This window comes from Betta splendens, chromosome 3 (assembly GCF_900634795.4).
Source record: "Betta splendens chromosome 3, fBetSpl5.4, whole genome shotgun sequence".
In the NCBI taxonomy this organism is placed as follows: domain Eukaryota; kingdom Metazoa; phylum Chordata; class Actinopteri; order Anabantiformes; family Osphronemidae; genus Betta; species Betta splendens.
Genome location: NC_040883.2, coordinates 5,127,273 through 5,150,117, shown reverse-complemented (window position 1 = coordinate 5,150,117; position 22,845 = coordinate 5,127,273). Strand labels below are relative to the sequence as shown.

At 45.3% G+C, this 22,845-nt stretch overlaps 1 protein-coding gene across 8 annotated transcripts in view; it reads right to left on the bottom strand.

The window, feature by feature from the left end:
• Positions 1-7: 7 nt before the first annotated feature.
• The window catches only part of chd9 (chromodomain helicase DNA binding protein 9), a 53,068-nt gene continuing 30,230 nt past the window's right edge, over positions 8-22,845 (bottom strand). For 3 of the 8 annotated variants that reach the window (XM_029145265.3, XM_029145267.3, XM_029145273.3), the window contains 32 exons: positions 22,622-22,739; positions 22,183-22,269; positions 21,770-21,907; positions 21,141-21,262; positions 20,129-20,372; positions 18,651-18,827; positions 18,353-18,496; positions 17,522-17,777; positions 17,158-17,368; positions 16,068-16,263; positions 15,640-15,822; positions 14,826-15,011; positions 14,638-14,748; positions 14,279-14,478; positions 13,981-14,180; positions 13,734-13,893; positions 11,285-11,374; positions 10,143-10,246; positions 9,818-9,935; positions 9,671-9,728; positions 9,471-9,519; positions 9,025-9,277; positions 8,720-8,925; positions 7,445-8,317; positions 6,774-6,943; positions 6,391-6,621; positions 5,370-5,547; positions 5,076-5,218; positions 4,763-4,993; positions 4,492-4,641; positions 4,285-4,389; positions 8-3,784 (listed from right to left, as the gene is read on the bottom strand). In XM_029145265.3, coding sequence (XP_029001098.1) covers positions 2,801-3,784; positions 4,285-4,389; positions 4,492-4,641; positions 4,763-4,993; positions 5,076-5,218; positions 5,370-5,547; positions 6,391-6,621; positions 6,774-6,943; positions 7,445-8,317; positions 8,720-8,925; positions 9,025-9,277; positions 9,471-9,519; positions 9,671-9,728; positions 9,818-9,935; positions 10,143-10,246; positions 11,285-11,374; positions 13,734-13,893; positions 13,981-14,180; positions 14,279-14,478; positions 14,638-14,748; positions 14,826-15,011; positions 15,640-15,822; positions 16,068-16,263; positions 17,158-17,368; positions 17,522-17,777; positions 18,353-18,496; positions 18,651-18,827; positions 20,129-20,372; positions 21,141-21,262; positions 21,770-21,907; positions 22,183-22,269; positions 22,622-22,739 — 6,676 coding nt within the window. In that variant the 3' untranslated portion in view covers positions 8-2,800. The remainder of the gene's footprint in view (positions 3,785-4,284; positions 4,390-4,491; positions 4,642-4,762; positions 4,994-5,075; positions 5,219-5,369; positions 5,548-6,390; positions 6,622-6,773; positions 6,944-7,444; positions 8,318-8,719; positions 8,926-9,024; positions 9,278-9,470; positions 9,520-9,670; positions 9,729-9,817; positions 9,936-10,142; positions 10,247-11,284; positions 11,375-13,733; positions 13,894-13,980; positions 14,181-14,278; positions 14,479-14,637; positions 14,749-14,825; positions 15,012-15,639; positions 15,823-16,067; positions 16,264-17,157; positions 17,369-17,521; positions 17,778-18,352; positions 18,497-18,650; positions 18,828-20,128; positions 20,373-21,140; positions 21,263-21,769; positions 21,908-22,182; positions 22,270-22,621; positions 22,740-22,845) is intronic. The other 5 variants (XM_029145269.3, XM_029145268.3, XM_029145270.3 and 2 more) reach the window with 5 other exon arrangements.

The following is a 22,845-nucleotide window of genomic DNA, read 5'->3' as shown; positions in this document are numbered from 1 at the left end:
CAGTTAGTCGGATAGTCAGAAGAATATGTTTAATAAAAATAATTAAACCTCAATTTCCTCTATAGAACTTCATAGAAAGTAATCCAATAAATTACAAATGACTTAAGACACATTTTCCTGCACTACATAAAAGAATTATTTTGACTACACAGATCACAAATTGCAAATATTACAACTGTTCAATGAAAAGAAAAAAAAAAAAAGACAAAAACTGACCAGGTGACAATTAGGATATTATTACGGTTGAAATAAAAATACAAAGCCGATGATGCGGGTTTTATCAGCAGAGTGAGTATGTGAGCACTGAAAGGAAACCTCCCTGTACAGCAGTAGTGTTTTGTCTTTCCTCTTGCATATTGGTCATGGTTTACTTGTGTCTGATGCGGGTCTAGCGCTCGTCGCGCTGCTTCGGGAGACTTAGTACAGTACAACCAGCAACAAAACCAACCCATCTGAACTAAAAGGAAAAGTCCAATGTCACGACTACCAGTTTCTCCTCAATCCATCGACCCATCGCTGCGGCGGCAACGCGAGCGACAGCATCTGAGTCTCCGACAGCAGAAGTTAGCGATGCCTGGGCGTTTGCATAAGGGCACTACAAGTGTAAAGAGAGCAGAGGTGTACATGTACAAAATGACAGTGGCGTGAGTCAGTTCATTGCTCAGACATAGAAAAATACCATACTGTTAGTAATCATAGAAAAATGCAATTGCATTGCAAGCAAACCCATGACCAGGCCTATATATGTGTAGGACAGACAGACAGACAGGAAAGCAACGGGTTTTCAGTCTTTATGTTCAGACTGTGGGGGTCCATGTGTTTTAACCCACCAGAGAACAATGCTACAGCAAGATTTTAGAACTCAACAGTTTCTCCAGACTCCAACATGAGGGACGCGAGGACGCCCCGCCGTCCCCGGTCCAAACACAAACCCATCAGGGTGAAAAGCGCATCTAACAGTCCACTGTGGAACAGCAGTCCTAGAGCAAGCATTGTTGTGCTAGAGGATTACAAAAGGTACTTCGGTTTGAGTGAACTCCAGTGTTGACTCTGCGCGTGTGTGTGTGTGTGTGTGTGTGTCCTGGATACGGCTTAAAATGAACATGTGCAGAAGAGATGATGAAAAAGATAAAATAAAATGCACAAGCATGAAGCACAAATGAGCAGACGCGAGCTGAACGAGAGAGTGAGGTACAGGATAAGGGCACTTCTACATCTAACTGAAGCTCCATTCATCAGCAGAACTGAGCCAAGGACAGAATGAGATGCGTGCACGCACACACACACACACAAGCTGCTATTATTGAGCCCTTCCTGGAGCTAGCCCGCCTGGCACTGCGTAAAAATGGAATACTCGATCAGAAAAGGGGATCTGTTACAATCTCAGCCACCGCTTGAACTATTTTGTGCTTGTGTCGCGTTTCTCTGCTGCGAGACTGTGGTGGAGCGGCGTTCGGAGGTGGAAACGCTGCCGATGGGGCTTCTACGATACGCAGCGTAACATTCAGCGCGAGGAGTGGTGGAAGCGGGAGAGAGCAGGCGCTAGGAGCAGTCCAGCCAAACAAAACAGCAACGGAAGGAAAAAAAATAAAAAAGGCCTCCAACACACATTCCAGCAGAGACGGGGACACGCACAGCAAGAAAACATACCCATGCACAGGTACATTTGCACAGTGAAGCCAATCTATTTAGTAGAGTTGAGGTAAGATGCAGTCAAATACGTCAGGTCTGTAGTAATAATACCCACGTCAACAGGAACCCTCAACGTTTCCACTATACAGAAGTTACAATATTGTGTCAGGACCTCAAAGGGCAGTTTTTGGCACACAGTAAAAGGTTGGTTTCTGTCCCCACAGCTCAGGGGCTCCATAGACTCTGACACTAGTCAAAATCAACAGTTGTGCAAGTGAACATGTTTTTTCTAATGTGGAAATCTAAAGTGCAGCCCCCAGACATGTGGAAACGGAGAGAGGGGAAGATTACATGTCCATGTGAAAGATGAAAACATTTAATTAGGATCCATTTGAAAGGCATTAACCATTAGTTCAATTAAAATGTTGGGGGATAAAAAAAAAAAAAAAAAAAAAAAGAACATTAAAACAATCTTGAAGAGGCAGCGTCACACAATTCTCTCTCGAGAGCGACTCTAGAAGGGAGCTGTTGGACACGATATGACGCTACACGACAGGCGCGAGGCTGTGGGAGGTGTCCACTGGGGTGGAACATGGCAGACAGAATCTACAGCTTCTGTGACATTCATTAGCTGCCCAAGTTATTGCTGACATATCCAACGTATGATCTGCAAAGCAAAGTGTCAAGAACCTGTAAAAGTACTGAGCATTTACAAGAGGAACCAAAGTGTTTGTCAAGTGTCACCCCCCCACAATCAAAATATATTAATAGTACAGCTCAACGAGCATGTTGATGTAGTTTCACTTTTTAATAAAATTAAATCCTGAAATAATTACAATAATGCCTTTTTTTCTCAATTGTACATAATCGTGTGGTACAAGTTCACAGAGTCTGGAAATCTACTAAAGTCTGACATGCAAAATGTCTCATAACAAGACTACCTTGTGAACAAACACTGAAATTTTATTTCAGCTTCTTTTAAGTCAGTTTTTTCCTATTTTTTACGCTTTTTATATCTTTATTACACAACATTTTAGTTAGTTCTTATATTTACATGTAAAGAAAATCGCAACATAAGTGCTGGAAAATCCATATAGGTGTATGTGAATATATGTTTACATTTCTAGGCAATACATAAATAAATTTTTATAATTATATATTCATAGAATCAGTCCTCATCGCTGGAGTCTGAATTGTCTGAGGATGAGGAAGAGCTCCCAGACTCTGATGACGACGATTCCGCTTTCCCTGAACCTTCAGGGCCACTGTTCTCCTTTTGTTCTGCTGACTCCTCCTCCTCCTCCTCGTCTTCGTCCAGTGCTTCGTCGTCGTCCTCCTCTCCGTTCTTCTCTGCCACTGTCCGCTCGGCCTCCAGTGGAGATAACTGGGAGGCTGCGAGGGGAGGAGGAGGGGCGGGCGGAGGTGCGGGGTCATCGTTTGAGCTCTGCGGCTGTGTGGTAGACGCAGGAAGGTTAAGGCCTGGAGTGAGAAGCATCCCTGGGTAAAGCATACTGGAGAGTAACAATGGGTTAAGAGACAGTGGATGACTGGAGGCTGCGGAGGCAGCTGAAGCACTTTGTGGGGTGGCGGCAGAAGAAGTGGAGCTGGAAGCGGAGGAAGGATTCGCGTTCGAGCCCTCTGTCCTTTCTCCTTTGGTGTCTGAGCTGTGAGAAGGAGCTTTCGTGGCAGACGGCTCTCCAGTCGCGCTGCTAGCGGTTCCCTTCGTCTTCTCCTCGGGGGCGACCTTGCCCTCAGGCTTCCCGAGCATGCTGCTCATGCCAAGCAGGTTGGGTAGGCCGGTCATGCCAGAGAGCATCATGGGAAACATGGCCGCCAAGTTGCTCGCAGCCATGTTGCTGGCGTCAGACGGCAGACCCATGAGGCCGGCGGTGAGCTGCAGCGACTGTAAGCTCTGGAGGTTCTGCTGGAAAGCCTGCAGGCTGGGCAGGTCCATCCCGGAGAGGAGGCCGTTGGCCAGCAGGGGGTTCAGGCCCAGAGCCGAGGCTGCTGGGTTGGGCGCCGCCGTCGCTGCTGCCGCCGCCGCCGCCGCCTTGGCCAGGGGGTTCTTGGGTCGACGTCCGCGCCGGCTCACCTCCTCAGGAACAATGGGTCCGGTCAGGATTCTGTCAAACATGCTCTCTGGGAGGTAACCCTGGACAAAACACCAAACACGTCAGTCAACAGCTTCACAAACCGTAGCCAGAGAACCATTACAGGTTCCCAAGGGTCACACTGATGAGACGTCCAGCTTTGTAGCTGTTTATCGATCTCATCTAGATTAACCCTTGTTGAGTCGATCAGGTCTGACCCCAGATGTTCTGCAGGGTGGGGTTGAAGGGGTTGGATGGGACCCTAGGAAACCATGGGGTCTGAGGGGTTAGGAGTAAGAGAGAAACTGCTTCTAAAACAACTAATTCCAGGTTTTAACCCTTGTTAAATATAATATAATATAATATAATATAATATAATATAATATAATATAATATAATATAATATAATATAATATAATATAATATAATATAATATAATATAATATAATATAATAATTAATTAATAATTAATTTATTTAATATTTATTTATAGATTTCTAGATTTTAGCTAGAAACAAGCTGAGTTCATGGTTGACTTGCAGTTGCACTGAATGAAACCTACCGATTGTTTGACCACATCAGCCCATTCTGGTGGAACTCCATACTCTGGGTTCTCCTTAAGGAACCGACACAGATCCTTCAGAGGAGGAGCGAAGGCTCCACCGACCTGCAGGAAAAAAAAAGGAGAGAAAAGAAAAGACAACGTAAACAAATCTGCCCACATGAAAAAAGCAGTTATTCTTATCGGGCGCATCCATTGTAGTCACACCTTGCGAGCATTTCTCCTGTTGATGATCTGGACTCTCTCCTCTCCCGTGAGGCTGTTGACGTCGATCTTGTTGGGGTTCCTGCAGCGGTGCCTCTTCTGCTTGGGCCGGCCATCCTGGAAGTGGAACTGCATTTGCATCTTATTTACCCCCTGGATATGGAATTAAAAATAAAACTCATGTTAAAAAGGAAAATAGCTTAACACAGATATACAAGATATCAGCATGCTGTTCATGAGAAAATCACGGGTGAGGTGCGAGAGATCAACATACAGGAATAAAGGCTCCTGTGTCTGCCACGAAGCCAGGGTGCTCCTTTAGCCACTGTTCAAGATCTATCCTCCTGGGAGCGTCGTCTCCAGCCAAACGGGTGCCGTCTTTAAGGTTGATGACAGGCACTCTGCTGTCTGTGTCCACGGGGACCTGACTGGAGCTCTGACTGTAGCCTGGCACAGGGGCAACACTCATGCCCACCTGGCCAATACCCCCCCACCCCGGAGGCATCTGAAAACACAAACACCCATGTTTTACATCTGCATCAATGACATTTTCTTCAGAGATAACCAAATTGAGAAATTCTGCACACCTGATCAGGAACAGCAGGGACTCTATTCCTGTTCATGAAGAGCAGGTCCATCCCCTCAACGTTCTTCCTCCTTCCCCTTCGCTTCTTAAGCACTGGCTGGCTCTCCAGTGCACCGTTTAGTCTCATCTGACCAGCGGCGCCTGCTGCAGTGCAGAGGAAACCGCCTGGTCAGCAATGAACTACTGAACGAATGGAGTCACCAGAGCAGTACTTTTCTGCCATCTAGTGGCGGTACAAAAAACAGCACAGCTCTGCTTGTAATAAACCCTTGGGAGTATTTTAAACCAAACACACCTGTGGGGAAGCTGCACTGGGGCTGGGTGATGTCAGCCAGGCCCGTGTCTGAGGCGCTCTGCAGCTCATGGAGACGTGCAAGGTACTGCTGCTGGGCATGAGGGCCCTCCTCGGACTCCAGGGGCCTTTTCTGAGGTAGACCCTGTTTCTGGAAGGTCAGCTTCAGGCCCCCCTCCTGCTGTGGACCAACAAAATAGTGTGAGCACGACAACAAAAGCGAGGCTAACAGATTCATAAACAAGGAGAGTCTATTTAAAACTCCTTCCCAGCGTATTTATTTTACATATTGAAGCTTTCTTTGCAATTAAGTGTCTAATACTTAGCTTTCACCTTATTTCACTTTACAAACATATACTGTAACATTTCCGTTTCAGAAATTTTAAGAGCACATACAGGCATTTTCTGGTTATTAGTAGTGGGACACATGGACACGCAGTGGGTAGTGGCTAGCAGGACAGTGGGCAAACTAGTCATAGCTTGGACCACACTGAGAAGCCATGCCGAAGAGAGATAGCTGCTGGCCGCATACAAAGTCCAGGCTCAGTGTCATAAACCCCGGGAGCTCATCCTCCTCAAAAGCGCAACATAAAAGTGAGAAGTACATGGAAGCAAGTCGAGACCGCAAAGTTAATAACCATGTTGGCGCGAAGCATATTAGAGAACACCTACAGCCAAGGTGTTCGTGTCAATCAGATTATAAGCAAGACCCGTTCAGTCTAGAGAGTCTTCAAAGCAAACCTTATTATATTCACATGACTGAGTGATTTGTGCTCATGTAATCACAGCCTCAGAGCCCAATTCAAATTGAGTGTGTGGGAAAAGAGAGGAAGGCTGCTATTAAATTAATCTTTCCACCTGCCAGGCAGTCAAACTACTAATCATACCCAAAGGAAAGAAGGAAGAAAATCAGAGAAACATGCTGAACACGGCAGCTAACACCAGTCATGGCAGCAGAAATGGAAGGGTCCTAGGATTAGGGCGAAGCGGAGGGGGGAGAGGATGAACAGAGAAGTCAACATACATCATTGAGTTTTACTGAGAACTCCTTGTTTTCTGCAACATGCTTGGTCACCTTTGACCCCTGTGGTGAAGAAGAGGGGTCCTCGCACAGGCTGTTGGCATTGTCCAGCAGCTTGGTGGTGTAAAAGGAGGCCACGGCACCTCCGGGCTCGTAGACCCTGCGCGTTCCCGGCCACTTGCCCTTCAACACCGCTTGGCAGATGCTGTCCAGGCGGTTGATGATGACGCGGTCCTAAACAAAAAGCAGCACAGAGCGTCTCAGTCTGCTCTCCCTACAGCCCACACGCTGTAAGGCTGTAAGTTTACACACTTCCTTATTAAAACAACTGTAGCCAAACATACAGCCCAGATGCCAAATACTTGTGTAGTTGTAGGATAATTCACCTTTGGCCAGTAGGATGCAGCGAGCATGTAGCCCCCTCCTTGGAAAGGCAGCGACGAGTTGTTGCTGATGCCATTTTCTGACGCATGAGTGTCCTGTGTTTCATCCTGCGCTGTGCTCAGAGATGCCACGCTGTCCTCATCAAAGCCCTTCACACTTGTTGCTGCAGGCACTGAAAACATGACACAAAGACTGGTGTCACACATAACGTAATGCAAAGACCGATAAAGTGCATGTACAGAGGTCGCAATCTTGATCTGACACATGAATTAACAACTGTTTCTCACCCATCTATGTCTATTCACCTATGTTGAGATTGTTTCTTTTTAGATTTTGTTCTGTGCAGGGGAATAAAGCTCTGTGGGACCAAAGAGGAAGGAGAGCAGCTGGGTTTAGATCGACTTGATTCTAGTGGATGCTAATCCTGCCAACATGGAAGCTACATTTCCACAGAACACACCACACAGAAACAAGTGGGTGCCTGGCTGCCTTCTGCAAAGAGTTTGGCACAATGCAAAAACATTTTATTCAACGCTTGTTTAATATACTTGTAGAGCTAATCACACAGCAGCTTGTTCCCAATGCATTCGTGTTTTTGCCGCCCAGCGTGGTTCTAACAGCAGTGATTCTGCATTCTGTCATGCGATTATCCTCCACATTAGAAGCCACTCACCTTTCTTCTTCTTCTTCTTTTCCTCTCTATCACTGTCACTGTCATCAGAAGAGGACGATGAGGAGGACGACGACGACGAGCCAGAGGAGCAAGACGACGATGAGGAGGAGGAGCTGGAGCCGGAATGTGACGAGGAAGAAGACGATGAAGAGGAGGATGATCGTGATGAGGAGCTGGATGAGGAGCCATCCGAGTCGGACACGGAGCCACGCCTGGCCTCCCTGCGGCCCCTCTTGCTAGCCTTCTTGGGCTTCCTCTCAGAGTTGTTGGGTGTGAGGGGTTTGGTTCGCGCTGCCACCATCTGCCTGTCATTGTCTCTCAACTCAGAAACGGGCTTCTCATCCAGACCTGTGGGAGTAGCCGGTGGCAGAGGCGGACTCCAGGTCTCCCTCAGTTTCTCTCTGCTCTCCTCCCCTTCTGAGGATGGTTCTGCCTTGAGAACCACCCCGCTGGGATCCGAGTCTCTCTGGGCTGCTGGAGGCGCTGGGGAGCCTGTCAACGCGGAGCCGGTGGCCTGGTGTGGCGCGTGTAAGAGTGGGGTGGGTGTGCGCGACTGCTGCTGCGCACCTTTAGTCTGGCTGTAGTTGCGCTGAGCAGCCATGAAGCTGAGGTCAGGGTCTCTCAGAATGTGATAGTCTGTGCGGCTGACGCCATGCTTGGCTGCGCCAATCAGCAGGTCGCGGTCATGGGTGCCGACTTCCCACCACACGGGCAGGTCAGAACTCATCTGGCACAGCGAGAGGCGCTCGTACAGTAGCGCATGTCGAAGGACCTGCTCCCGCACCTGGCGAAGCAGCTCCACTCTGTACAGGGTACGAGACGCCCGCTCCTCTGTGATGGGCTGGATGTTAAGAGACGGGTCCACAGCAGCATCTGGAGGAGGCACGAGGAAGGTGTGAGCCACCGTGTGTTAACAGGGAAATAAAAAAGGCACTCAGGTACAATATTTGGAGTTTGAACAGTTCGCTGTTTGTTTTTCTACAAATGACTAACTTCATAAAACCTTCCACCTCTAAAAGTGGTAGCGACTTTATACCAGAATCGAAACAAATTAGTAAAAATGTATTGAATTACACCTTATCATGAAAAGAGGCAAGATGAGACACAAGGTGGAAAAAATTTAGTAAAAATAGATTAGAAGTGCAATACAGTAGAAATATGAGTTATGGCCACGATTCAATTAATCAAACCTGAATCGTCATTATTCTCATACTGTTTGTTTAGTAAAGGCAGATTGTGTCTATTTGTTAATGAAGAAACAAGCAGGTTCCTGACCTCCCTCCTTAGGTGGCAGGCGGCACACCCGTCGGCACATGGCGGTGAAAGCACACAAGTACTTCTGTAAGCTCTCGTCAGTCTTCTTGTGCAGTCGAGCCATGGCCCTGAACTTGGTCCAGTCGAACCGGCCGAGGTTCGGGTCGAAGACGACGCCAAACGTGGAGACCACCCGGTAGAAGTCAGCTTCTTCTCGCCTGGTCCATCTGAAGAACAACATTAATAATTAACACACAAATCACACTCTGAACTTTCACAAATCGAAAACACCTATTGATTTCATTTCTCAACAGTTACGCTCTGACCTTTGTTGCCTTTCAATCTTAGCAGCCATCTTGGGGTTGAGGGTGTTGTTGAGCGTGGGCGGGAGTGGGCAGAGTGGAGCAGACAGCATCAAGGCCTGCTGGGACTGAGACTGAGTCTGGTGGATGTGGAGGATCTGCCGGCTCTTGGTGTAGCGCTGGGAGGCTGTGATCAGACGCCTCAGCCTGGCTGTCAGCACCGAGGGGGAGGGCCAGTAGGCAGTTTCACCTTCTGTCACCGGAGCCGCATCTGCATCTGCGCGCGGAGGTGCACAAACAACCGTGTTTTTCCTACCATGCAAATGCACAGAACACATTTCGCTACATCCACTCCCTCTTCGGCGTTCAGAAATTTTCTTGATTTCTCCTGGCAGTGTTACAGTAAGCCAGCGTTTAGAGTCATTATAATGATGATAATCCTCGGTGGATTACAAGCGTCAAATACTCACCCCCAGCGTTGTCAGTGACAACCAAGTCTCCAGGAGAAGAGGCGTCATCCTGTTCAGGAAGAGAGTGTAGTGTTTCAAGGCTGTCGTACCCTTCACGGTACAGTAAATCACAGCTCAAATGACCCGGGTGAATTATTTCCCCACAACTCAACATTTAATAGGCTTCATTAGAAAATGACCCACGCTTGATGTGGCCTTACCTCCATATCGTCCTTTAGCAGGGCTGGAGCAGGCTTGTACTCTGGATCGTCTACATCCCTAAACACACGTTTAAGGCTTGTGTCATTTTCATGGAGGTGAGTTTAATCATTCAAATAGTTAAACTGCGGTCCATTATCTTAACCCACCCGTCGATGAAATCGTTGCCCCTCTGTTCTGCAGCGATGGCCTTCTCGTCCGGTCGCCCCACGCGATCTAGAAAGCACAGATTGGGGTCCGCACGGATGGTGTTGTACTTCTCGTAACCTGGCAGAGCACAGGAGGACAAGCGAACGCTGAAGTCAACAGAAGGATCATTCATGAAAACCCACAAATGGACTCTAGGAAATAAACACCAGGTGGTGGATTCCGCATAATCACAGGCGATGAAACGCAAATAAAAAAGGAGGGCGCCATTAATATTGGCCTGAGAGCACACGTTTTATAAAAGCAGCTAAATCAAACTGGACTCACCATGTTTGTAGACACCCAGCAGCAAACACTTGTCAGAGGTGGCATCCCACCACAAAGCAGGCAGCTCTGAATGGTCAGGCTCCGGCACCCAGATCTTTATCTCACTAAAGAGGAGGAGTTCGGACAGGTTTTAATGTGAGAACCTACTGAATGAAAAATCTGACCTTACTTTTAGTTTCTACACATTTTGTTCTATATATGCCTTTCCTTAACGGTCTGACTCGTTGAGCTGCTAAAACAGACAATGGATCAGTCTTTCACCAGCAGGTGGAGCTCTCCAGCCTTATTCCTCATTCAGTTAACAGCTGTTCCTTTCTTCAACAGGTTGATATCATATGCTAATGAGCATATTCCACTCAAGGAAAACACGTGAGTCAGCTCTTTAACCCCTTAACATTTAGGCTGATTCACTCATCTGTACTAGTTAGTAGTAAAATATTTTTAATAATTAAATGAAGAAACTAATTGAGAAAGAGAATATGAAATTATTCAGCTCTTATGAGTATTCGATTATTTGATTTTGAGTAAACTACTGTACCAGTGATACAATATTAGTACTGTGCATTTCTGTCTTGTTTAGCACAGGCAATGTCCCCAATGGGACATGGGGTCTGACGTTCCACAACGTGTGATGGTCAAAGCCATCTCATGTGCCGCAGTCTATCAGGAGATTTTAAAGCACTTCTGTCTGCTAACAAGCTCAATGGAGATGTAGATTTAGATGTAGATGTAGATGTAGATTTAGTTCAACCAGAAGGACCTGCACTGTTAAAATGTCAAACATCCACTCCCTGGTTGCTCACCATGTGACTTAAAACAAACAAAGTCTTGACTGAATGTAGTGAATGCCTTAAACTGCCTTAATGGAATAATCTGATCCGTTTGATTTTCAAGAGTATTTCTTTTACTACATAAAAAATACACTTCACAAAAATTCAATTTAGAATAAGCAGCTTTGTAAAAATAAACATTGTAAATCCTGCAAATAATTTGTCTGAGCACTTTAGAAATTGCACAACCACATCTTCAGTGCAATTGTGTTAGTTACTGTGAATAAAGCAGCACATTATGACACCAATTCCAAAGCGAGGGGAAGAATGGACACGGAAGGTAACATCTGAACAGGTCAAAGTTCAACTCACCTGGAGTCCACGCCGTCCAGCACACTCTGGGCCTGGCTCCCTATCACCTCTTGTTTCAGGTAGTAGAGCATTCTGACCCTGAGCAGCACCCTGCACAGAGAAAATCCACTGGTCACAATAACAAAAAAAACTGGTTGCACACAAACGCTGAGTGAGCAGAACCAACACACACGCGCTTACGCACGCACGCACGCACGCACGCACGCACGCACGCACGCACGCACGCACGCACGCACGCACGCACGCACAGAGATGTGACAATCACGATGCTCCCCAGCAGCAATATAGTCTATATAAATGTATATGTCGAGGACATGCACACACGCAAACACCAATTAACTTGAAAATCAGTGAATCACTAAAGTCAATGATCATGCAGAATTCACAGCGCGTCACAAGCGACTGAATGAACAGATGAGCCTCTCTCCAGTCATCATGCGGTCACGCTCTGGCAGGAGATGGAGGCTGGCAAGTCAAGGCAGATAAGGTAGAGAGAGGCTGAGTCACAGGGGAGCCATTAGTCCTCTGATGCATGATTACGCGTCACAGCCAGCAGGCTCCGAGCACAGACAGTGAAGTGGTGGGAACTGTGGTCTGCTCGGGCACCAGGGACTGTGGTTAACGTAGAGACTGCTCCGTGTAATCATTTACCATCAGGCAGATTCAGTTTGAATTATTAAGTGCTGTTAGAAAAACACAGCTATAGATTAAAAGGGCTGTGTTCCTTTAACGTTATTAGCCATCATACAATTACTCTAATACATACTTGAATATTTAGAAACATCCCCTGAAAACTTTCACACTCACTGAAAAACAATTTATGTTGAAACTATATTTACCAACGTAAATATCTATGCATTATTTTCTAACTATTCTTATATATTATATTGTATTTGTCAATATGGCCTCCACCGTCGAGTCCTTTCTCTGCAAGACAGCTGTTCCAAAGCAGTAGGAAGTAGGTAAAAAAAAAAAAAAAATGCTGCACACTAGGTATTCCATCTTTCTGTTGCTGTAACTTGGCAAAATGCTAATAAAAATGAGCCCAGAATACTTTGCAGATTCACTGGCACAACAAGGAGAAGTGCAGCTCCGTGGTCCGTCCGTCTCTCCGGGTGATTTATGAGTGTTGTGACCTGTCTGGACGTGCAGCTCGGGTAAATCAATGTCTTGAACTTCCCGTCTCTCCCTCCTCCACCCTCCTGTATGACTAGATGAGCCCAGGAGCAGCTGCTGCTTCCTCTGCCTGTCAGCACAGCCTCTCATCACAGACCTTTGTTATTCAGTGGCTGCGCGTGTGTGTGATGTGGTTCACTCGGGCTCTGCAGACAACCAGAACCCGGCAGTAAAATCTTTCCCCAGCTGGTACAATGAGCCGAGCATGTGTAACATGGGGCATTCATAGATTGTTTTATCAGAAACCAGCACAACAGGAAGATTCTAAATCTCAGACACAAATAACACAAACACAATGCTTCACTGCAATTTGCAGAAAATAAATCTCCTTGCACCAGCAACTACTTATGGAACACAATGAGACTTTGACCTTTTGCTGGTCGGACTCTGGTCTTTAGACATCATCACATTTATTTGTATAACTACATAACTTTCCATTACTGTGCACAAACGCTGCCCTACTTTAAAGCCCTGTTAGCGAAGTCACTAAATGACCCCATCGGCCACAGTCGAGGTCCTAGGAGCGAAAAAGCAGGAGTCAGCAAAGTTTGCTGGCTGCGCGTCCCCATTTGCCCAGTGTCACTTATCGGACAATCTCTGGATTCAGCAGTACTAGACCGGGAAACAATAGAGAACTTTCTATGGAAGCTGTAGAGCTCTGCATCCAAAGCCCAGCGGACACAGGCCCTCTTTTAAAAAGCAGCAGCCACCTACAGTGCGTGGTTTCACTTCTCAGTAGACCTGTGTTGTGACAGCAGCCATCTTTTCCTTTTCATCTCAAAGTAAGAAAGATCTATGATGGCCATTAGCCGGGCTGAAGTTTCATTAAGATTTATATCAGTCAGCTGCTTGCAGTGTGATGCACATCCCTTAATGAACCATTGGATTGACTGCTTTAATAGACATCTCAGTGCATCCTAATCACTCTGACTTTAAAAAGGTGCGACAGTTTAAATTTGAGCCACACGCAAATTTTATACGCTGAGGTGTTCATTGTCATTAAAAATAAAACTGATGAGAGTAACGACAACCTGTCAGCGCTTATAATAGCAAAGCTTTAAACGCAAGCATTCACAAACACAACATCTAATCACACACACTGTTAATCCCCATGTGTGCTGCAACCAAGTTAAACAGCTGACATCACATCAGGCTCTTTGCCCAATCACATTATTACGCCTAAACATTTTATTCAGGTTTCTGTTCTATGTACTACTGTAATCCATATTTAAGCTGTGTGTTGGCACATGCAGTAACAAAAAGAAACATGTACTTGTTGCAGTGATGTTTAAGGTGTTTCTTGTAGCCGTCGTCTTGAAGCATGTGCTCGGGGTTGTGCTTTCTTAGCCATTCAGCCTTATGGATGTCAAAAGAGCTGGACTGGGTCTTCATCTTCTTGCCCTTTCTGCCCCGAGGGACGGGGGCAGACAAACCTGGAAGCAAGAAAAAAGGTTCAAAGTTTGAGATTAGACTTCTAGTTCGTAGTCATACATTAAACCTTATCCTAAAATCTCACTCACCCAAGTGATTCTGAAGCTCCTTGATGCTTCCATCTTCTGTAGGGGCAATCAAATCCCACATGAAGCTTTTGATTTTGTCGTCTCCACGGTAATGGACCAGGCAGTAAGCCAACAGGGACCTGCAGATGGATTCGACGTCCCACTCCGTTAACTGCTTCTTAAAACGCCCATGTGTGAGGATATCCTTCCAACGACCCCACCTAAAAACAATGAGTAAGCGTAGCACCAGCTCAGGTATACTGTTTGGAGGACGCGTTGATTGTGAGACATGCACACAGTGGAATTTCGAGCATCTTACCCATATACGAGCAGGTTCTTCTCTACCCTGAAGCACTCGGTGCGGCCATAGCTGTTGGGCCGGTCGTAATTCCGCCTGAGCTTAGGTTTGGTGTCGTCACTGTCGCTTTCCCCCTCTGAAAGCTCCGCCAACTCATCCTTGGTAGCGCTGAATGGTCTCGTCTGCTTTCGGACACGGGGCGTGTCAATAACCAAGCTGTTCTGGAAAGAGGGGATGAATGGTAGAGAAAACATCAGCAAAGAGGTTTTAGATTTTTTTCTGGGGGTTTGTAACTATGGTGGATATCTGGTCACTGGGCGTCTGCGGGAACAACTTTTTGCTGTTTGCGTATGTTGTCTCACTTGAGCTGCACTACTTACTCTTCCATTGACCATATCCATGTCAATGTCAGCCTTTTTGGCCCATTTATCCCAGAAGTTGGGGTCGTCCAGTGAGATGTCTGTGCGGTTTCCAGAAGCCACAAAACTGGCCTGAGAGCAAATACCAGAATCGCATTAAGTCATGAGATGCTCAAGGATGTGCTGTACGAACTTTGTATTTTATTCACCTTAGCAAAGGTGGATCCTCGACCCTCCGACTCAATAGTAATGGTCTTTGTCCTTCGTTGGAGAATCTGGTCAATGTCCTCCTCACAGAATTTGGCCCCTTCGTCCTCCTCATCCATGATGGCCCCATAAGCTCCTCGCCGCAGGAGATCCTCGATCTCCTTCTTAGACAGCTGTTGCTGCGCAGTCTGAAGGGAAAGGAGAAATGGAGTCAGACAGTTATGGTCAAGAAGTGCAAAACAGGACCGTATGGGACATTCGGTATGACACAACACGGATCTACAGAAGTAGTGAAATGCATACACATGCTAGAACATCACAACATCAGCAGCCCAGTATTTAAACTCAGCAGCTGTTTAGTATGCAAATGCGATCCGTCAGACCAGATGTGAAAATCTGCTAATGGCTAAACCTCCCTACAGTTAAGATAATACTGTTCGCACCAACTACGGCTAAACATCCACCTACTCACTTCACACACTGTTGACATACTCCCTCACAAAGCGCAGATTAGACTCCAATGGGATTGGTTACACTTAAAGTAGAAATTTTAAAGAGCAAGTTGCAACTTGGCTTTTAATATTTTTTTTTTTCTTTGTGTCGCACCTCCTTTTTTATGTCATTAGTTATAATGTTCCTTCAACATAATACCAGGGTTAACGACAAATCTTTTCCAGGGCGCAGCTTTCAAAGCAAATTCTATTAATGTAGGGCATCAACACGGAATCTATTTTTAGGAATTCATTAGTATAATTTAAATGTCTTAGGTGTTTTTAAATTCTTATTCTAAATCACTCGTACAATTGTCAAACTTACCCCTCCCCCGGTACTCCCTCCTAGGCTGTTGTCTCGTCCACTCATGCTCTGCAACACCGCTTTGTCCAGACCGAGCTTTAGACTGGCCCGATCAAACATTTCACGCTCGTACGAGTTCCTTGTGATCAGACGGTACACCTTCACGGCCTTGTTTTGGCCAATTCGATGGCAGCGAGCCTGGGCCTGTGACAGAGAGAAGCCCTGGGGTCAAGCACTAGCCATGCACTTAAAGGGGATTTTCACCCATGTTTCACCTAGTTTTCAAAGTGACAAACATCAATGATCCTTTAATATCCATTTTAGATCAAATGTGACCATATATTCTTGGTTGGACACAGTATAAATCACTTTTTGTCTTCTCTGTTGTTCACATGACAAATTGGAAGCTGTCAGCTTGTTAAAGTCGTCTGTGATGGTGTCTGTTGTACCTGCAGGTCGTTTTGAGGGTTCCAGTCAGAGTCAAAGATGATGCAGGTGTCTGCAGCTGTGAGGTTGATTCCCAGGCCGCCAGCTCTCGTACACAGAAGGAAAACAAAGCGGTCAGAGTCGGGTTTACTGAAGCGATCGATGGCGGCCTGCCGCAGGTTCCCGCGGACGCGTCCATCTATCCTCTCATACAAGTACCTGCAACACAAAGCGGCATTATCCATGGTGTGTTAATGACAAAAACTTCAATACTAATGTTCATAAAGCTCTAAGTGAAGTTGATGTTTTTTTTAAAGTAAACTGTCATTATAATGACCCTACTGTTACTCAAAAATGACTCACGACACTTACAAACTGAGCTTTTAAATTCGAGTTGTCATTATGTTCCTTTCCCTGTTTGCACCTGGAAAGTGGCATCCACAAATATAAAGCCCTTTCTCCAAAATGTGGCCGTGCCCTTTCATTGCTGCATCCAATGTCGTCTCATGGCAGAAACTCCTATCCTTTCCAGGGTAAACCACTCTCACCAAGGAGAAGCCCCACAGAACCTCCTGATTGTCTAGCAGCCTGAGGGCGTCTGTACCCTGCTGCTGAACCCTGTCTGAAGTCTGTTCTTTGCAGTGCCTCTCATGTTTATAGTAGTTCGTTGGAGCTGCTGGTGAAGAGTTAGAGGAGAGGGAGAGTGGAAACGAAAGAGTACAAATAACGAAGACAAAGACGAGAAGCAGACACGAGCAGTGTTGCCATTTTGAAACTCTTAAATGCCATTAAATTCTAAAAACAATGCCTGCTTTGCCTCGTTAACAGAAGGGGAAGCAAGGTGAGAGATAATTGATTCCCAAAGCAGAGTTGCACTGTGTTCACAGTGTTCATTACTTTGATGCAGGTTTTTATGCTCCTACTCTCACTTTTACACAGAACGTATTTTTGGCCAGCAGGTCATTGTATGTACAAGCGTCTCATTAAAACTACAGTGTTGCAAAGACTTGATGGAGCAGAGAAGCAAAGTGAAAAGTTGTAGCTATTCTGCTTGATTTGTGGTACTACAGCACTTGCCCACATGGAGTGAAGGATTTTTATTTGGGCGAGTACCTTCTCTGAATGAGGTAGTCTTCCAAGATGTCCAGGCAGCGCACCATTTGGGAGAAGATGAGCACCTTGTGTCCTCCGGCTTTCATCTTGGGCAGCAGTTTGTCAATAAGCACCAGCTTTCCGGCAGACTGCACCATGGCCTGCAAGTGAAAGTCCATCGCAGCGGGACTACATACTTCCCTGAAGTCCTCCAGGATCTTTTCTTCTGCCCCTGGTATATCAAACATATTGATAAATTACAATTACTGCATTTCTTATGCATTTTCTGAGTTTTTTATATATATATATTCTAACAATGTTTAAATGCCTAAGCATCTAACGAATGACTTTCAAGTTACTTTCCATGGAAAATGTGCCACCGTACCTTTGATGAGGTAGGGGTGGTTGCAGCACTTCCTCAGCTCCATCATGGTGTTGACCAGATTGGGCATGTTTGCTTGGCCAGCACCTTTAGCCAGGAAAGAGAAATTTTTCTCCAGGATGGCGCGGTAATATTTCTTCTGAATATTGGTGAGCTCGACTTCTATGATGGTTTCCTCTTTAGGTGCCAGCTTCTTCTCCACATCCTCCTTCAGCCGACGAAGCATCATGGGCTTCAGGATACCTTGAAGCTTCTGTACCTGAAAATGAAAAATGAAAATACTCATTTATCATTGTTATTTTATTCAGTGTTTAAACTGCCATTTCCCACACAACCATGAAATGTTATAAAATCGGTAACACAACATCTCTTGAATATTGTACTTAGAGGTCAAATCAGGAATTACTGTTGATGCAGCCAGTCTTCTCTATTATATAATGCATCCTCATCGATCATGAGTTTAATTATGTGTTGATGAAGTACCAGCAACATTTACTGGCACCTGTTTCTACTTTTCTTACTTTAGTTTCTGCCAATACCACATCCAAGAATGAGCATTATAATACATCAACATTATCCTCTGTGTGTGTACTGACTAAAAGAAGAAAGCCACATTTTGAGGGCTTATCTGTAATGATAGAATGTTTATAAGCTTTGAAGATTTTTTTTTGATGCACTATTACATAAAAACTGCACTGTAAAAATGGGTTTTGGTGCAAATCATTTTAACAGAAGTTGAAATGATGCCGTCTGATCCGAACATCTCTCATTTACACAGTCTAAATACACAAACATGAAAATGTAAGCACATTTTCAGTGCATCTAAAAGCTCACCTGCTCCTCAGTCTTGAGGTCGCCAAACTCCTGCATGAAGGTGTTTTCTGAGGGGAATCGTGCAGGCTCCAGAAAGTGGAGCAGGCTGAACAGCTCTTCCACTGTGTTCTGAAGAGGAGTACCCGTCAGCAGCACCTTATGCTCCTGAAAGAGAACAAGAGGCACAAGATTAGTTATCAAACACTCTCTTCTGCCAATCAATTTGCTTCAGTTATGGTAATATCTATTATTTAGCTTAATGGCATCCCTACATGATCAGGTTATATACTATAAAGAGTAGGAGATTTGGGCACAGTACCAGATTCATGAGCTTGAAGCCCTCCAGCAGTTTGCAGTTCTTGTTCTTGAGGCGGTGGGCCTCATCAATAATAACACAGCGCCATTCAATGGCGTTGAGTTCAGGACAGCCTCCCAGGATCATCTCAAATGTTGTGATAACGGCCTGGAACTTGTAGGCACCTCGTATCACACGGCCCTGAAGAAACAAAGACAGACAGCTCCAGGCTCAGGATTTCAGAGTGATAATTCCGTAACACATGCAGTCACACATGCATATTTATAGTGAACATATGGGATTTTAGGACAACGCTGAGATGGTCTTCCTACTTTGTAACTTGCAGCCTACTCTGCACATGTTGCAGGATAACTAGGACATAATTCTGCTCCCTGCTGGTGAGTGTTTATGCTGTGTGGTTGTTTGTTGGTTTGTCTGGGGAGGCTTTTCTTCAACCCGCCTCTCCATTTGTATCTATTGCCTTGACAACGGTCCTCGAGGGACACTTGATTATCCAGTAACCCCCCCCTTCTCACGCAGCCAATGAGCCAAAAGCCTGCTGTAGAGAAGTCTCGTTCCCTCTGATATGCCTGAGCAGTGGTGACAGTGAGCTCCCCTTGGGGGCTGCCATGACATCAGACAGTCTCGCAGACACGAAAGTGGCGGCTGTTCTCTGTTCTGTTGCCACCCGCTCCTACGGTTCATCTGAATACTAAGAGCTCCTAACTGCCTATTGTGGCACATCACATGGCCTGCCAACCACAGGTCCTTCGCTCAAGATTCACCAACTACTGTACCTTTCGCTCTACTGCTCTAGTGCAGCATGTGTAGTTTTTTTCCCCTCACACCACAAACTTATATTAAAAATTGTGTGCAGCATGACTACAACAGAAGCATTGACAGATCTTTGTGCACAGAAAAACTTTGCCCAGGTCATCACACTATATTTGCCATCATACTCATTTTGTGGTGGACTTGAAAGTACATTTCCTGCATTACGTCACAGTATTTCTGGGATTTGTATCACACGTGGCAGTCGCATTCTGTCTGGCTTTACAATAGCCATCTGCTGGAAGGAGGTCTCCTGCTTAGAAACATGTCATTACATTACTCATAGGACATCATGCTGCTGACACTGTGCCGCTGTTTTCTAAGAGCACTGATTATTTTAATGAAAGTGAATCACTGCTTTCCTTTGTAACGATAAACAAGGTGACGTTGCTCAGCTCAGTTTTAAAATGGGAAATGCCGTCGACGTCACGTTGGACTAAAAATTCTCTCCATTGTGTCGGGTCCATTTGTGTCAGATGTGAGAAAAAAAAAGCTCTGAGCTCGGCTGTTTTCACAGCAGGTGCTTTTAGCCTTTTCTCGAGCTAAAATGTGTAGAAAAACAACTGGACACTTATTAAAAAAGCTGTATTCCATCTAAAAACGGCAACAACTGAAGCCCAAAATTTAAAACCAATTGATTCTTCCAAAATATTGTTTATGAGTCCAATTACCTGTGTATCCCTGAAATACATCTCATACTGCTGGAGCATCTGTCTGCTGACCATGCTGCCATGGTAGACGATGACATTGAGGTGCGTCCAAGTATGGAACTCGCGCTCCCAGTTGGCTATTGTGGAGAGCGGGGCTATTATGAGGAATGGCCCTTTAATGCCCACGCGATGGATCTCTTCTAGGAATGTGATGGACTGGATGGTCTTTCCCAGACCCATTTCATCAGCCAGGATGCAGTTCCGCCTGACATGGAGAGATAATAAATGGTTAGAAGACAGAAAAAAAGGAAACAAATGCACTTAAGAATACAGAATCTGAACAGCTATACATATAGTATTATATTCTTGGTATAAGCTCAGCACATTGTGAGCAGTTTTGTCACCTGTAACAATGCATAGTGAGGGGGGAATAAAGTAGATGTGGATGATAAAACAGAAAAAGCGCTAAAGAGAAAAGCACAAAAAAACAGTGTGATAATAAAACAAGCCGAAAACATCATGAAAGAGATGATACACAAAGTAATGGCAAATGCAACTGCTTCAGCTGCGTGGTGTATCCTGGCAGACCATTTATTCAGCTGTCCAGTGGGTGGGGGTATTATGTCTTGATGCTAATTGCAACGTGCAGATATTCCCACTGGCCTCTTAAGCAGCTCTCCACTTTTGATAAATCTCTCTGCGTAGGCATACACAAACTCCTGCATGCTCAAGCATAACAAAGCCAATTCTCCGGGTTAATGCAAGCACACTGACACTGTGTGCTCCAAATGACTCACAGCACTTCGCTGGGGTTTGTGGGTGGAGAAAAGCAAATGCTGCCGCACCTTGACAGGAATTTTGACCTTATGCTACGGCCCATACATCAGCACGTTTCTTTACAGTTGCATGACTCACAACTCGGTTGCTATTATTTTCATCGGCACCAGTGGAAGCCCCATGTTCATCTACTGTGGATCTGCTCTGGGATGAAGGTATGCATACAAAGCCGTGACATAACAGTGACATAACTGACCTGTTGTACCAGTTGAAGAGGAGCCAGTTAACACCTTCCAGCTGATAGTCTCTGAGGGTGTTGCCATTCCTGTATTCCCTCGACTGCTCTCTTTTCTTCCACATATTTGCTGGAGGACGCTCCTAAATGACAACATTTATATAAAGATTAAAATTTATATTTTTAAACCAGCAGTAGTGCATGTGTGACCAGGACAGTCCATATTTGATCAGTGACCCATTATAAATGTTATACATGTTATAAATACAATGTTCAGGGTTTTAGAAGCAAACAACAAATCTCTCTACCAAACAGTACAAAGGTTGCATCTATAAAAGAGAAGTGGCTAAAATAATCATATCAAGCTCCAGCAGAGTAACTGTAAAGTCAGTTAACCAACAACATTAACAGCGATAAGACTCATCGCTACAGATACAGAGGAAAACATACACTGCAGAAAAGCGTCCTAACATTTAAATGACTGCCTGGCTGTCATTTACCTCACAGGAAGATTCGTGGTTATGACCATGCACACCTGATCACCCATCACCAAAATGATTATCCATCATATTTAAAAGCAATACGTCTGCAGGAAGGACATTAGAGGCAAATGCAGTGAGAAGAAAGGAATGTGGGTGGGCAATGCTTACCATCCTGCGCGAGTCTGGCTTCACTGCCTGCAGCTGCTCAAACTCCTCAATCTTACTCTGATCTACGTCGTCCTTCAGCTCCCAGGTGCTGTCCTCATAAGGCAGCGAGCACCACTTCACCAGGTAGTACACCACCTCCTGCAGAAGGCAGAGTGAAATTAGTCCTGGAAAAGACTCGAGCGAGACCAAGCTCGGCTTTTATAATATTAACAAAGGCTGCGAGGAAGCCCATTAGGATGGCCTTGGGCACTTCTGAGATACAAAGACATCGCTGGAGTGGGAATATATTCAAAGGAACAAAAACCACAAAAACTGAAAAGAGTAAAACATGTTCAGGCACAAAGACATAAATAAACACTTATACACTCGCTGCTCATGGATATGATTACTAAATGAAAGAGGTTTCACTTTACCTCTCGTGTGTCTTTGTCCTGACAATACGACACCTCCAGTACTCTATCTACCTCTACATAGTCAGGGTTAAAGGGCTCCTCCTCCATCTGAAACACAGAGGGGAAGGACAAGACAGAAGCAGAGCGAGAAAAGAAGAAAATAAATCCAAGTGCCCACTCGCCATCTGGAATCTAAGACAAGCATCACTACCGTATCAACTGAGCGAGTAAATAGATTCAAATATATGCGCACAGATGTGTGCCATCCCACACAAACAACACACGAAAAATATATTTAACAACTGCATATACACGCACTAAATGATCACGCGCCCGAAACATAGCCATCCTGAAAGACATCAAATTGTGAAAGCACACACCTGCTTATACTAAATGCCCAAAATATGCGAGCGCACAAAGACTGTATACAGTATGATCACACACAGTCACACAGCCTTACATCTGCAAAGAAGAGTGCCCTCTGCGCTTGTTTCATCTTGAAGCGTTTGATCTTCTGCTGAATCCTCTTGTCCTTATCCAGATGCTGCTCTGTGGCCCATTCACAGTGCAGGTAGGAGCTAATAACGTGCACAGACACACACAGAAAATAAGTCTCTGATGAGAATCCCCCGAAAAACACATTTTAAACCGAATCTGGGGCAATAACTGATGCCAGCAGGTGTG